Consider the following 15,740-nt stretch of genomic DNA (forward strand, 5'->3'; position numbering starts at 1 on the left):
TCATTAGTGAAACAGCTTGACCCCAGGAAGAGAATCAGGAGAGACAACTTCAGAATCATTGGGATTCCTGAAAACACTGAAGACAAAAAAGAGCCTGGATTGAATATTATAGAATTTAGTGATGGAAAATGACCCTGATATGGAGCCAGAAGGCAAAATAGCTATTGAAAGAATCCATCGATTCCCTCCCGTTATACTTTATGGATCTGATGGAGTATTATAAGTTCTGTGAAAAATCAGGTGTAGCTCAACTTTATAAAAGCCTGGAAAGACTTGCAAGAACTAGAGCTGATAAATCCTTCAGCGACTTTAGAGTCCAACCATACCCCTCCCATCTCTGAAGAAACTGAGGCTATAGCTGAAGTGACCTACGTGAGATCACCCACAGTATCTTACGTGTGGAAGTGCTAAGTCCTTCAGATCTTTGGACGAGATATTTTGATTATTACAACAGCTGAAGCCTGGGGAATGGAAGAATCTTCTGAGATCCACAAAAGGATCTGAGACATTGAATTAACAGGGGCTAAAAATAATTTAAACTACTACTTTCTAAACAAGATAGCAAAACACAAAACACAAAGCTCTTCTTCTGTGAAAACAGTAATATTTATTATATTAGATTCTTGGAATGGAAATTTATTGCTTGATAATAAGTCCTCCATCATGTTATGCTGTTTAAATTGCACATTTATTTTCTTTTCTAATATTTTTTTTGCAAGGCAATGGGTTTAAGTGGCTTGGCCAAGGGGACAAAGCTAGGTAATTATTTAGTGCCTGATGTCGGATGGGAACGCAAGTACTCCTGACTCCAAGGCCAGTGCTCTATCTACTGTACCACCTAGCCATTCCTTTTCTAATTTTCTATTAAAGTATAAAATAAAAAGATACTCTGAGACCCTCCTGGTTGGGTCCTCAAGGGTGTACTCCTGATGATGCCTTAAACCAGCCCTAGGGAAATTTCTTTTTGCTTCCAAGGCCCATTTGGATATTTATAATCTCATTTTCGGGTCACCCAAAATTATCACCTTAAAAATTAGCCTGCTATATTTGCTCAGACATTTAATTAATTCACTCTTAAATGCTGCTAGATTTATTGAGTATCAAGTCTTGCCTACAATAACCTTAACAGTGCCGGAGCAACATTAGAATCTAAGACTCCAAGCTTTCAGTGACTGTTGAGGAAACTGGGACTTAGTAAGCTAAAGGGAATTGTGTAAGTTTTGTCACATACTCTTTGGGATAGAGTTACCAAAGCTTACTAAAGCTTATGAAGATATACCACTCTGAAGACTACAGGAGAAACTGAGGTCAAGAAGGAAAAATTCACCTGGGGAAAACAACAAAGGGCTCAAGAAGTACAGCTGACATGCGCTTATGAGGTTTTAGACACGAGAACCTTCCGCTGTGTGACTACAGGGGAACCTGAACCACAGAAGGAACCTGGGGAAATCATGGCAGAATCTTAGACCTAGAGAGGACAAGATCTGGAAAGGATTTAAATTACAAGTAGCTAAACCATAAGACTACCAACAAATAAGCAGAAAAAAAATTTCAGTTTTATAAACAAAGGTTGATCTTTATTTTGTAGATTACTTGTAATGGAAATTTCTTCTCATATTAAACTATCTTTTATCATATTCAGAGTACATGGCAAACGATTTCTCTTTTCTCCACTTCTATTTCCATTTAAAATTTAAAAAAAAATTCACAAAAAACTCACACAAGACCATCCTGTGATTTTAAAGCAAACTGAAGTGCAGTGATGTTAAAGGACATTTTTGTGATTTCCTGTAGGCTTTTAGAGCTGACAAAATTTGTAGAGGCCTAAGAAGACAAGACCCTATAATGACTATAAAGGGACCTAGTTTACGCAGTTAGTTGCAATGACAGGCCCACTGTTGACACGTTTCTGAAACTGGGCTCCATGATCATTACTCTATGTCAGGTTCCTTATTCTAGGTCCAAATCCTCTCAATCTGTCACCACGTCGGAAGCTTCTGGCATCGAACTAACCAGACTTCCATCCAGTGCCATCACAGTGTGTTCTCCTTCTGCCTCCACCTGTGAAGAGCACCTGGAGGAAGAGAAGTCATCATTCACTGAAGCCCAGCAAGCCCCCATCTCTCCATGGTCTCCTCTTAAAGGCTTCTATCTTACAAAGGATCTATTCCCATTACTTACAAAAACCCTCTGCTTTTCCTTCCAATTCTTCTCTCTAACCGGAGAGCTTTTTCTTCTTCACTGAGTCTAGGGCGTCCCACACCCCGGCGAGGCTTGCCCCTGACTGCTATATCTGCAACCCCCACAGGGGCCTTTGCTGTGGCCTGGGAGGAAGAAAGATCCCAATGAGTTCTCCGTGTGGTCACCCCCTGCTGAGTTAATGCCTATTTGTCTTCAACATCTTACCTTGAAGTCATTTGGCTTATCTTCCTTTTTCCTGCTGGCTGCTTGTTTTCTGGGCCGCCCCCTCCCCCGTTTCTTGAGGCATGAAAATGATTCCTTGGAAGTTGAAGCCTGATTCCAGCCTTGGAACTCAGGCTGGGCCTTCCCAGTAGACCCAGTCATACACACTGTCCCTACCCAGGGGTTCCAGGAAGCTCCAGGGGCAGGTGACTCAGCTGTTAGAGAATCAGAGGGCTCTGGGGTGGTTATGGGGGGCCCCCATTTCCAGCTTTGAGGAAACGGAATTTGGGGATTGCCCATTATGGGCAAATCATTGAAGATGAACTGAGGGGCCAAGTGGGTAGCTGGTACAGAGGAGAAACTGAAAGGCTTTTGTGTCTGGTTTTGGAAAGAAGATTCTGATTTGCCTCTAGAATCCTGAGGGAGGAGACATTCCATATTTGGGGCCCTAATGATCCCCTGCCGACTTGCTCTTCCCCTTCCCCTTCCCCTTGGCCTGCCTCTGCCCCTTCCCTTTCCCCTTCCAAAGACAGGTGATTGCTGAGGAGCTGGAGAGGAAGAAGAATAGAACCGACTGTATGTTCTCCTCTTTCCACTCTGGGTGATTCTGGAACTCCATTCTGGGGGTGAGGCTTCAGGGACTGCAGGTTTAGGGGCTGAAATAGGTATATCTGAGGAATGCGGATAAAATGGATCCTGCAGAAAAAGGGGATCCTGATGAAGGACAACAGGATTAATGAATTCAGGCTCATACTCTCATAATTTGTATTTGATCCTGTTTGGTCTTTCCCTCATCATACTGACAGCTCTTCCAAGGAAAGAACTACCCAGAGTTATCAGAGAGAATGTACCCTCCTTCCTCATGACAGCCAGAAAAAACTCGACAACTTGTGTGGCTGCTCTCCCCAAATCATTGTTCCAGGTTCGGCTCTAGCCACGGATCGGCAATTCTGCTTCAGTGGATGAGACTAGACTTCCCAAAAATTCCAAATGACCGCTACCCCAGCCAAGCTAACCCTAACCCCACCCCCACAAGCCAGGCAAGCCACCTCTTCTGAAGCAACAAATTAAGTCACCCCTTGAGGGTAAGTTAAGAGACAGACTGGTTTAGTCTGTGAAACCATCATCTCTACCTTGATTGGTACCTCCCATCGGAACTGATGGAGACAGTCAAGAACCCCCAGACCCAAAGAGTCTCAGGAACAGTAATTCCAGTCTAGTAGCAAATGATTTGCCCTCAGAAACCATTATTTGATCCATGGCAATCAGTTTTAAGAAGAGGCATGGCCATCTACCTTTGACGCTGCCCCCTGAGGACCATAGGACCATTCCATCTGACTGAAAAATGAAATCTTACACATATGACTCTCTGCCTCATTTGAATAGGAGTTTCTAAAGAGCAAGACCTGTCTTACCTTTGTCTTTGTACTCCTAGTTTAGCCCAGCACTTTGCAGTTACTAAGTGCTGAAGAAATGCTTTGAGCAGGCCTTCCTTCTTCTGGACCTGCCTGCTTCCCACCCCCAAACTGTTCAGCAAAAAACTCCAAAAAATATATGCTCTGAGGATGCGCAGAGGCAAGGCAAACAAAAAAGAAAGGAGAAAGAAAGCCTTTCATTTCCTGAGACAGCCTGAGATAGACAGACAGTCATAACGAATGAGACTGTGAAATTGGGGGAGCCCGCTAACTGGAAATTAGAGGATGGGGAATAACCAAAGAGAGGAGGAAATAGGAATGCCAGAAATGACAAGGAGAAAGGGAGAAATGGAGGAAAGGACTATAGAGAGCATCAGGATCTCAGGGTGGAAACAAATCAAAGATTTTCTAGAAATGCGTGGTGGACAAGAAAGCAGAGGTAGGGAGCAGAGAGGAGGAGCTCTTACCATTGACACTTCCACAAGAGGCAGTACTTTTCTGTCATGGAGGCCTGGGGAAGAAGAGTTTATCAGTTTGCGCTCTTGCGAAATTTACAGGCAATGAAATTAAGTTTTCCTCTATCACTCACCTCTCTGATGTCTACTATCATTGAGGATTTGGGGGTTTCTGGCTAACCCCTGCAGGGCTTCTTCCTCCTGGTCATACTCTTCTGATATCTGTCCCTCTTCCTCTTGCTGAAGCGTTTTTCTGGGGGCCTTTGTTTCCATGGCCTGTGTTTTGGTCCTTTTTCCTGGCGCCCAAAACTTAAAAATGTCTTTGTCAGTGATTTGCCTCTCCATACCCTTCTCTTCTGTCTTTCTTTTACCACAGCCTTTTACGACGTTTCTCTCTGGGATAATTTTCTGCTTCCCTCTACCTGCTATACATATCTGTCCTCTTTCTGGTATCTCTCCGTGTGCCCCTGGACTCACACATTTTCTCTTGGGTCTCCTTGCCTCATTTGCCAGTGTCTTTCTCTTCAAGGTCCCCATTTCCCTTTTTCCCCACTCTGGTGCTATTCTAGGTGTTTCTATTTGTATCACCTGGTTCTCCATGTCATTCTCCATAGATTGTGCCTGGATCTCTTCATTTGTGTTCTCTGTATCTCGCCTACTCGTGAATGCTGCTTTTCTGGAGCTCCCAGGCTGTAGATCCAAGGATGTCCAAGGTGGCAAGGGGCAAGCTTCACCGGTTACAATGCAAAAGTCATTGGGTTGAGCTCCTGATGGCTCTGACTGCTCTGAGCAGAATGACCCTGAGAGATGTTACATAAACAAAATATAATAAGCTTTATAGAGTCTTCATTAAAATACAAGATAAGGCAGAGCAGGGAGGGGAGAAATTAATGGCTTCAGATTTGGGGAGGCTCAGATACAGGGGTGCACCAAATTCTAAGTGAAGTCTTAAACCCAGGGTAAACTGGAGAGTGCCTGGGCTCCTCTTTCAAATACTACTCTTGTCCAAAGAAAGAGAGCCTTACCATCTCCCAGGAACTAAGGTTAAGCGCCAAGAGCCCTACCCTCACCCTGGGGCACTTTCCCTTCCAAGTCATCCCCCCTAGGCATACAATGACAGATCTCTTATTCCGTATAGGGATCCAGGGACCTGTTTCCAGTGTGGGTCTCACCTTCACGGTTGTAATTCACTCTGACAAGGCACTGGGCATTTTGCAAATCTAGATGTAAAGAATAAGAAAAGAAGTCGAAAAAACTCCTTAGTCCAGGAACGGCCACTCAGTTCCCCCTTCTTGTTATCTATAGAAGGTTGGGCATGGAGGGAAAGAGAGGGGAAAACTCCCCATCCTTTTTATTCTGACTGTCTTCAGCACCTTTCATATCTGGGTCACAATCCCCTTCCAATAATTCTGGGGTCCTTCCCAAAGTACAGTGTCTAACATGTCTAATGGGCCTGTTTCCACCACTGTACTTACTGTGGCATCCTTTGGGAAGGTTGATAGGCTCGTTTCTAGATTGGTTATATGTCTCTTACCCTGGCTATTCAATTTCACGATTGTCGGCTCCATTTGCTCACCTCCTGCGACGCACTCTGCCACACTATTGGCTTCAGCTGAAAGGTGAGTGCTCTTCACACATGTCAGAGATTCACTGCCATGTGCACCTGTATCGTGGCTTCCATCTCCATGAATGGGGTGTTGATCCTTCTCAAGATGTACTGTGAAGAGAATAAGGTGGGGGGGGGGGGCTCCTCCTTTTTTACAGCTGCATTTTTTTTCCCAACTAAGGGTATTACCTCATCTGTCCCCACATTAAATTTAGGTGGTGCTACTGGAATAGATTTCTTCACTGGCTGTATCACTGCTAGTGGTTTTAGACTGGCATGTGTCCAAATGTATTTTAGCCTTTCCCACTAAAAGACTCTCCCCTTTCAAATATGTGCATCTGTATTTCCAGGATAAAAGGTTGAGTCCAAAACAAAGCTGCTACAACTGAGGTCCTATTGAGACCTCCTGTAACCTGTTTCACTGATGACTTATAATTCTCCTTCTCTTTTGAAGAATAACATGTCATCAGGGAGGCAATGCCATGCCATGCAGAAGTAGATTTCAGAGAGTGAAACTCTGCAAAGTGACCAGTCACCCTTTGTCCACAGAACCATCTGTGATCAGTGATCAGATAGAAATCAGAATGGGTGGAGACAGCCCTGGAGGCAGTGAGAGACCTTAGTCTTTTTAAGCGAGGGCTTTTCTAGATCACTTTTGACTGAGGCACTTTCTATTCAGTGCTATATGTGCAGTAAGGCAGAGTTCAGGAAAAGGGGACAAGAAGGACCACGTCCCCTTCTTCCCCACACCCTGAAAAAAATTGAAGTTGAGAGCGTAAGATGTTTAGGCTTTCTCAATGATTAAAGCAGGAAAAAAGAAAAGAACCACGAAGAGACACTTGCATATTCAAAAAAAATCAGTCTAGGAGGGGATGACCCATAAGACTTATGGAAACATAGCAAAAACTGACTATTTATCTTCACGTCCAACCAATCAAGGTGAAACATGGACTAAATGAGTTTTACCAATAAAGGAGAGTCTGAGTGATTTGGAGGTTTGTAAATGTCAAGATATCTTACCAGGTGTTTGGGTAGCATCCCCTCCCAACACAAAAAGAAAAGAATAAGAAAGAGCAAGGAAGGAAGGAAGGAAGGAAGGACCTTAGGGAGAAACGAACTTTGTATGTATTATCCAGGCTCTTTTCCCAATTGACCCGCTTCGTGATATGTAAAATTTACCTCTTTCATGGTTGGAGTCTTCAGCCAATAAAGTCCCCTGTAACAGAGCCCTCCCCTCCACAGGAACAAGAAGCTTCTCCTGGGGGACCGGAAGGAGGGGAGCACTCAGACAGCGATACTGGCAAAGTATGTCAGCAAAGAGTACCAAGTCTCCATCCTTCAACTGGTAGTTCACCTGAGGGCTTAGGCGTCTGTGAGGTCTGAAGAGGTATGTACCATTGAGGCTATTACAGTCTCGAAGGACAGGTGCCCCACTTTCAGGGGGAATCTCAATTACTGCATGTAGTTTGGAGATGGATGGGAAAGGCAGCATCACAGTAAACTGTGTTATTCGACTGATCACATTCTCGCCAGGATACAGCAGGAAATCTAGAGGCACAAATTGGCAGAGTTATCACTTCCAGGTCAGAGATCTGCCCCATTCCTGCTCTTTACTGAGTTTTCTCTTTGCCTTCCTTCATTACGCATTTATGTCTTGTCTGGGGAAATCACTGAGGAAGATCGAGTATTGTCTTTGGAAAAGACAGAGAATATGCACTCTCTGGGGGGGGGGGTAGCTATCAGGGCCCACAGAGTCATGAAAAGGAAGGCTGCCCCCCGCCCTGCCTGTGCCGTCACTGACTTGTGTCAGGGCCTTGGTCGTCGTTGAACAGATGCAGCAGTCCCACAGGCTCCTTGTCCACCCATGGTGGGGCCGGCATGACCTGAGTTGGGGGAAGGGGAGGAGAACACAAGGTCAGCACGAGCTGGTTAGACATGGAATGCTCTAGAATGGGGGGGGTGGAACGTGGCGCCTTTCAGAAAGGAGGGCACCTAGCACAGAAGCTGGGCCCGGGATTCCCTCCTTGGGAGATCTGGGCCGAGGCCAGGGAGGAGAGACCCCCGGGGCGGAGGGCCCCAGGGCTGGCTCTGCCACCTACACGCCCGTGACCTTGATCCAGTGTGTCGGCTTCTGTGGGTCTGCAGAAGCCCCAGGGCACGAGAGCAGGGCGAGGGGTCGCCCCCAGCCCGCCTCTTCCACGATGTGGGGACCACCCGGTCCTGAGAGGCCGCAGGGGACCCCTCCTCTCCTTGGGGGGTGCAGGGGAAGGGAGCCCCGCGATGGGGGCGGAGCCAGGGCTGTGGCCCCGCCCCCAGCCACACCCTCTCCCGGGACTCCTCTGGGGGGGCACTGCAAGGAGCTTCCAGCCCTCAGAGCCACCACAGGGCCCAGGGGAGGCCCCGAGGGGCTCCCGGAGAGCCCCCCTCGAGGCCCGCGGCCCCTGGTCCTCCCCGGGAGACGAGGGAGCCCAGGAATCCCAGATAACTCACCCGAGGGGTCTGGCCGCGGCTTTCCCGCCCCGAGGAGGGGGAATCCCGGGGCGCCCCTAAGTAGGAGAACGCCACCGCCCCAGGCCTGGATCTGGGCGCATGCGCCCTGCACTGCTCCGGGGAGCGGAGGGGACCTCGAAAGCCATGCTCTCATTGGCTGCTTCTGCAGTCCCGCAAGGTCATGTTACACCATGATTGGCCAGCATGGGCGCTGGGACCAATCAGGGACAGCCTGGTGTGGGTTCCCGTTGGAGCTTTCTAGAACACAGTGGGGGAGGGTGCTGATGGCGGGAAGGGAAAGCACCGCCCCCCCTGCCCCGGCCTCAGACGGCCCTCTCTGATTGGTGCAGCGTCCGGGCTGTAACCGTGCTGGGGGTCAGCTGACACACGGCCCAGAGCACCCGGGCTCGGACCACCCCCGTGAGCCCCGCTGCTGCTGCCAGAGAAACAGGGCGGACCAGAGACTGTTGTCGGGGGAGAATAAACTCAGAAAGCTCCTCCTCCCTCTGTGACCGTAAGGGAAACTGAGGCCCGGGGCTCTGCAAGGGCTGCTGGGAGATCAGCCCCTGGCTCCGACCTCCTGAGTAACGGGCTTCAGAAGCAGAAAGACCACCCCGCGGGGGTCCAGCCTCTGGGGGGTCCTTGGAAGCTGACAGCGGGGACGGAGTCGGCGAAATGAGTCGTGTCCACACAGGGGTAAAGGCAGGAGCAGGTTGCCTGACTGTCAGCTGCTGGGATTGGTTTTGATAGTCTCAGATTCACGTACGCCTCAAGCAAGCAAGCTAACATTTCCTGTTACAAAAGTGTACAATTTTCATCATCAATCATATAATTTATGTGGTTACAAGTTTAATCATATGGTTACAAGTTTAATTCACTATCATATAATTAATTCACTTTTTTATCCCTCCTCAGACTATGATGATCTCAAGTGTTAACTTGTTTATTACTACATTGTATCATTGTTAATTCATTTGTAGTTTCTAATTAACCAATTCTTTTAATGGAAAGTTTTTTTGTATTTTCTGTGTAAGTATCGTCTTTCGATCTACTCCCTTAAAGATCTATAGTGAGTGTCTTTATGCTTGTCCACCCATCCGTTAACTCTTATAATAACCAATTTTTCTTCTAGTCCTTCCGGGTAGAAACCACAGTTTCTGTGACTTTTTTATTCTTTCGCAAGAAACCAAGGCTGTTAGATTTTACATATAGGTCACCTGTACTATCTATTCTCTCCCCATCTTTTTCATATATTCCTGTGTTTGTTAAGGGGGGCAAAACTCTTAATTTCCCTGTAATTCTATCTGACCCAATTTGTATCTGTTTTCCCTGTATATATTTTGACATCTCCTTGGAATTCCCAGTGTTGGGTTTTCCAGCGATTTCATAATGTTGAAGCCTTTTGTATACCTCAAGGAGAGGCACTCCTGTTAAATTTGGATCGAGTTTACAATCTGTGTTATTCAAAGAATTTCTCAGAAATCCTTCCTTTATAGTCATTCCACTATTAGGGTGAGTAAGTACTGCAATCAATAATAGACCTCTAAATATTGGTATGCATGGAATCCCTATATATGTTCAAGAACGAAATGTTGTTCCATCAGGTGGTGTGACTGCCTTGAGTCTTCTTGCTGCAATGGTGTCAAGCAGGTTAGACACCGTGGCTCCCAACAGTAGGGTAGGAGAAATTTCTCAACCCATTTGAGAATGTATGTTTTCCCCTCCTTCAGCCAAGTCTATTGAGAGTAAGATTTATGCAGGACTCAAATCCTTCTTTCTTTGTCTTTACTATAATAGGTCCTTTGTGACTCATAACTTGTGGTGTTATTTAAACTCCAGTGCCTCCTTCTCCCTGTATAATTTTCTTTTCCATGTCTTAATTATTTTATAGCTCTTGTACTCATATCTTCTGTCAAAGAATATTCTTTTTTATCTATCCTGAGACAAGAACAAATCTCAAAGGTTTACTGAGTGATGGATTGATTTAGGAGCTTCAACACGTCATAATCATTTCATACCTACACCCTTCCTCCAAGTACCATCACCCTCGACAGTCTCATTATAAATGAAATTCTCTTCAGATGCATCTGCTTTCTTATGCCATCATAACACTGTTTCCTTTTCCAATGTCCTAATTGTTTTATAGCTCTCTTGTATCCCTTCTCTCTATCAAAGTAGACGCCTTTCAATTGTACTGATAGACAAGTAATTCTTGAGGCCTATAAGCATTCTTACATCAGTAGAAATACTAAATGCATGCGCTTTTCAGATTATGATGCAATAAGTATTACATGCAATAATGGGTCATAGAAGGGAAATATAGTCCAAAAATTAATTGGAAATTTAATCAACTTAATTTTAAAGTTATTTAAAATAGTCAATTAAACAACAAATCATAGAAATAATCACTTCCTCCATAAAAAATTATACTAATGAGGGATCATACCAAAATTTATGGGATGCATTCAAAGAAATTTCAGGGGAAATTTTATCTCTCTAAATGCTTACTTGAATAAAATAGAGAAAGAGAAGATCAGGGAATTGCGTATGCCACAACAAAAAGCAAATGAAAAATCCCTAATTAAATACAACTTAGAAATTCTGAAAATCAAAGTAGAGCTTAATAAAAGTGAAAGTTATTTTTTATCTTCCCTAAGGATATGATCTCTCTCTCTTCACACTCAATTCGGATCAATGTACAACATGGAAACAAAGTGAAGACTGACAGATTGCTTTCTGGGGGGTGGGAAGGAAGTAAGATTGAGGAGAAAATTGTAAAACTCAAATAATATTTTCATTAAAAAAATAAAAAATAACAGTGAAATTTAGAATACTGATAAATAAAATTCACTTCATATTATGAAAAAAAAAGAAAAGCAAAGCAATGGTTAATTTGATTGATCGAAAGAAAGAATACCAAAGACCCAGTATCAAAAATGAAAAGGATGCACTAACCACCAATGAGGAAGAAATTAAGGAAATGGTGCAGAGCTATTTTGCCCAACTACATATCAATAAATTCGATAACTTGAGTGCAATAGATGCATATTTACATAACAACAAATTACACAGATTAACAGCACAGGAAATAGAATACTTGAATAGCCGCATTTCATAAAAAAGAAATTGAAGAAAGCATCAATAAATTACTTAAAAAGTTTCCATGTCTGGATGGATTTGCAAATGAATTCTACCAAACCTTTCAGAAACAATTAATTCTACAAAAACCACTTTTAAAGTTCTGTGATGTGACAGAAGGACCTTGTGAGGTGCCTCTGAAGTTCCCCTGAACTTGGCATCTAGAGGAACAGACTGGGGGCAGCGGGGAGCCTTGGGTGGCAGACCCCAGTTTAGCCCAGTTGCTTTTGGGGTCCTTCAGTGGCTTGGCTATCCTCATTTTTTTGGGTCATTCCAGTGTTTATCATAATGCTTAATAAAGAAATACGTAAATTAATTCATTAATAACGAAGTAGGTGCTTCATAAATGGGATTGATTGTGGGGAAGCAAAGAAGAGCAGCAAACCAGCCTCTGTCCTGGGAGTAGGTGGGAAGACTGGAGCCCTCGGGCTCATAGTGGGTCCTGGCTCACTCCCCTCTTCAGGCCTCCGAGATGGCAGAGTTGACAGCCCGGATTAGCCAGTTGGAGATGGCCCGACAGAAGAAAGAGAGTGAGGCTGTGGAGTGGCAGCAGAAGGTGAGGCAGGAACCACTGGGTGGGGTGGGTTGGGGTAACCTCTGGCCATCCTCAGTGCCTTGGCCTGGGCCACAGGCTAGATTGGGGAGCTCTAATGCCCTGTGCAGGGCATGTGATGTTTTTGAATGTCAACTTTCTTATTCTTAAAAGGGAAGGGGGATGTTACTGGAAGGTATCTTCTCTCTACAAAACTTGAAAGCCTCAGAGAAATGGCAGCTGATTTCTGCCTGGTGGTCTTCTTTGGACCCCTGCTGGCCACATAGTGACCAATGAACATTATCTATGTCGGACTGTATTTTTCTTTCTTTTGTTAAACATCCCAATGATCTTGTCCTTTGGAGTTTGCTGGCTTTGAACTGCCACCTATTTTCTAGTGGATAAAGAATCTTCCTTGGTTCAGGAAGCTTTGGATCTTGCCTCTGACAACTACTGGTAGGGTGATTCTGCATAAATCAATCCCAGTGCTTTGGCTCCAGCCTGCATGGGTTCACCTGGCAGTTGAAATCTCAGGTCAGGCTCCCTACCAGTCCTGGCTCACATTGGCATGTTTTACCACACAGGCCCAAATGGTCCAGGAGGACCTGGAGAAGACCCGGGCTGAGCTGAAGAATGCTATGAGCACGCCCCATGAGAATGAGCAGGATGATGAGCAGGATGAGAACGCGGCTGAAGCCAGTGCTGAGCTGCTGGCTGAGGCCTCCACCAAGGACCGCAGTGAGGAAGAGCGGACCACTGAGGCGGAGAAGAACGAGCGGGTCCAGAAACACCTGAAGGTAGCTGGGGGAAAGAGGGGGGTAGCCACAGACTCAGTGGGCTCACCCTCCCTGTCCAACTGTGCCAACCTGCATGCCTTCTGGGTGCAAGGCCTCAGGCATGTGGGTGCCCACTGGAAGGGCAGAAGGTGGGGAATCCATGGGTAGAAGAGGGGAAGTAGATTGCCAAGGGGAGGTCAGGAGGAGCAAGCTATGAGGGTCAAGTTATTAGTAGGTATGATTTAGTAGAGAGAGCACTGAGCTTGGAGGTAGGGAGATCTGGGTTCGAGTTCTACCATGTGACCCTGGGCAAGTCATTTTAATTCTCTAGGCCTCAGTTTCTTCATCTGTGAAATGGGATTGGTCTTGTGACCTCTAAGGTCCCTGTAATCCTTGGTCAAAGGAACTCCGTGACCTTCACCCTTACTTGCCACTTCCTTTTCTTGAATGAAATTTGGAGAACTTTGAACCAAAAGATTTCTTAAACTCCTGAAGGTTCTGTGCTTGGGCAGCCAGCGCTTGGGTTGTACCTGGGGGCAGGGTATTAAGGGTGAGTTCATTCACCTGAAGAACTGTTCCAAGGGAGAACCTACTGTTCTGGGTGTTGGAGGAAGTCCAGTGTAGAATAGCTGAGGCCCCTTGCCCTCATGGAAGTTTCATTCTAGTTGAGAAGGCATGAGCTCAGCTAGTTTAATATGTGATATTATATTAGTAAGGGGCAGAACAAATATCTGGGCAAGGGACTCTGGGAAATTGGAGACAGGACAAAAATCATGGAAGGAAGGCAGAAATGGAGTCTGCATGCTGGGTGGTCTATGGGCAAAGGCACAGAGATGATGGCAGGGGAGAGAAATGTCCCATCCCCTCCCCCTTCTGTCAGGAAGTTTGGTCGAATCCAAAGCCCTCCTGTGGCCATTCTTTTTGTCCTCTCCTGGAGGTGAGCAGCAGCGCCCCATCTTTTAAGTGACCTGGATTCGAGTTCCGGCTTCGACACTTACTATCTGAGTGACCTAGGCAAGTCACAACTTTTCTGAGCCTTAGTTTACTCTCTGGTTAATAGTTGTGCTGTCACCTGTTCAGGGATTGTCATGAGGGAAAGTTCTTTGTCAGTCAATACATGCTGTGTCCATGTGAGTGGCCATCATCATCATTACCAGGGCTCAGGCTGGGCCTCTCTCCTGCCTGCATGGTCAGAATGCCCTTTTCAGCTTCTCTTCTGCTCTCCTTCCCTCCCCACCCCCCAACCTAGGCCCTGACCTCAGAGCTGGCCAATGCCCGAGATGAGACCAAGAAGACAACCAACGACATGATTCACGCAGAGAACATGCGTCTGGGACGTGACAAGTATAAGACCCTGCGTCAGATCCGCCAGGGCAACACCAAGCAGCGAATTGATGAATTTGAGTCCATGTAATCCTCTGGTCCCTATGCCCCCATCTCCCAAGCCATCTCTGACTTCTCCCACCCCTGCCTTTGCCCTATCTGAACCAACCAACTGGGCTCTCCAGGGGCCCCAGAGCACAGGAGATGGAAAGGGAGAGAAATTCAAACCCCTTCCTTCCCTCTTCCTTCCTCTCAGCTCCCAGCTTAGACCAGGCCCTGACTTGCCTTCTCCAGAGGCTCCATTCCTAGCCTTATCCTCCATGGTTCACTTCTGGGCTTGTCCTTTTCTCCTTCTTCTGTAGGGCACAGTGTCTAGGCCCATGTGGTTCTTCTCCAAGTTCCTGTGCAGGCTCAGTACAGGCCAGGGGGAGGACGAGGGCTAAGACTCTTGAAGGGAAAGGGAAGCAATCTTAGCTTTCTCACACCAAAGATCAGAGAGAGATAGTCCCCAAGCCTGCTCTGCCTAGGACCTCTCAGGTCACTAGGAGAGGAGAGAAATCAGGCCCTTCCTGAAGGTTTCCCTTCCTAGACCCTGGCCCAGTTCAGTGGTTCTGCTGACCCAACACCCTAAGAGAAAGAGGGAGGGGGGACAGGGGGAGAGGGAGAGAGAGAGAGAGAGGGAGGGAGGGAGGGAGGGAGAAAGCTCCAAGCAAGACACCAAAAATCATCACCAAGTCTTGGCTGCCCAGCACCCCCAAGCAAAACAGTGCCTTAGAGGAGCTGTTTGGGTGCCTTATGGGGGCTGTTGAGGAGGCCTTCTTATTGGCCACCCGTGCCTTGGGGGCTGTCCCTTCTCCCCACCACCCCTACAGCCCATAGCTCCCTGTCCTGGGGAAGGGGCCACCTAGCTCTCTCCTGCCTCTGTGGCATCTGCCATGTTCTTAAGACCTGAGCAGACAAGGGACTCCTATCAACCGGTCCCTCTTCCCCTCTATGGGAAGATTGCCAAAGGTGGATGTGCCCCCAAGCTGCTCCAGTCCCCTAAGGCACACCTCTTTGGTGTGTGTAGAGGACCTAGGACCATGCTCGCCAATATTAGTATCCCTGCAAACAGCCCCTTCGAGGATGTATTGCTAGGGATGAGGCTGGCTCTGGGTTATTTTTCATTTGATTACCTCCCCAGTCCTCCTGACAAATCAATACCATTCAAAATCCTGGCCCCTCCCTCCCACCTCACCCCACCCAGCATACTTCTGAGCCATCCTTACCAGGATGGCTGAGGGGCATCAGGATCCTCCCAGTATGATTTCCCTGTCCACCATCTAATACAACTGAAATTTCCTCCTTCCTCTTATGCAGAAATAGAATCTGGTTCTTGTCTCAAAGCAGGGCTGCATTTTGGCCTCCCATCCCTCCCTCACCTTGTATACTGTATTATAAAGAAGATATTTTGCAGGAAATTAATGTAAAACGCTTTCTGTATCAATGATGACATCGTCACAGTAGGTCACGCTAGATTGTTTTATTATTATTATTATTATTTGTTCTGCAGCTTTTTTTCCCCCAGTTTTTGACCTGGTTTCTCTGGGTCTGACAGGCCTG

The 15,740-nt window shown here is 46.4% G+C and overlaps 2 protein-coding genes and 1 long non-coding RNA gene across 3 annotated transcripts; 1 reads left to right on the forward strand and 2 right to left on the reverse strand.

Moving 5' to 3' along the window:
• Positions 1 to 1,654: 1,654 nt before the first annotated feature.
• On the reverse strand, positions 1,655 to 2,869 carry LOC141501217 (uncharacterized). Its single transcript, XR_012472172.1, has 3 exons — positions 2,407 to 2,869; positions 2,182 to 2,324; positions 1,655 to 2,074 (listed from the first exon to the last, which is right to left on the reverse strand). It is a non-coding gene; the product is annotated as an uncharacterized LOC141501217 (long non-coding RNA).
• Positions 2,870 to 2,973: 104 nt separating this feature from the next.
• LOC141498585 (uncharacterized) lies at positions 2,974 to 11,766 on the reverse strand (the record flags this gene model as incomplete). Its single annotated transcript, XM_074201791.1, has 11 exons — positions 11,683 to 11,766; positions 8,699 to 9,100; positions 8,370 to 8,480; positions 7,681 to 7,762; positions 7,059 to 7,427; positions 5,850 to 5,990; positions 5,446 to 5,493; positions 4,862 to 5,073; positions 4,408 to 4,582; positions 4,286 to 4,329; positions 2,974 to 3,099 (listed from the first exon to the last, which is right to left on the reverse strand). Coding segments are annotated over exons 1-11 (1,794 nt in total), but the record flags the coding sequence as incomplete, so codon positions are not given.
• A 71-nt stretch (positions 11,767 to 11,837) lies between these two features.
• On the forward strand, positions 11,838 to 14,803 carry LOC141497879 (moesin-like). Its single transcript, XM_074200724.1, has 3 exons — positions 11,838 to 12,063; positions 12,624 to 12,836; positions 14,065 to 14,803. Exons 1-3 carry the CDS (start codon positions 11,980 to 11,982, stop codon positions 14,227 to 14,229), a joined length of 462 nt encoding a protein of 153 aa, XP_074056825.1. The 5' UTR covers positions 11,838 to 11,979; the 3' UTR covers positions 14,230 to 14,803.
• The last annotated feature ends 937 nt before the right edge of the window (positions 14,804 to 15,740 follow it).

Source organism: Macrotis lagotis, chromosome X (genome assembly GCF_037893015.1).
Source record: "Macrotis lagotis isolate mMagLag1 chromosome X, bilby.v1.9.chrom.fasta, whole genome shotgun sequence".
Classification (NCBI taxonomy): domain Eukaryota; kingdom Metazoa; phylum Chordata; class Mammalia; order Peramelemorphia; family Peramelidae; genus Macrotis; species Macrotis lagotis.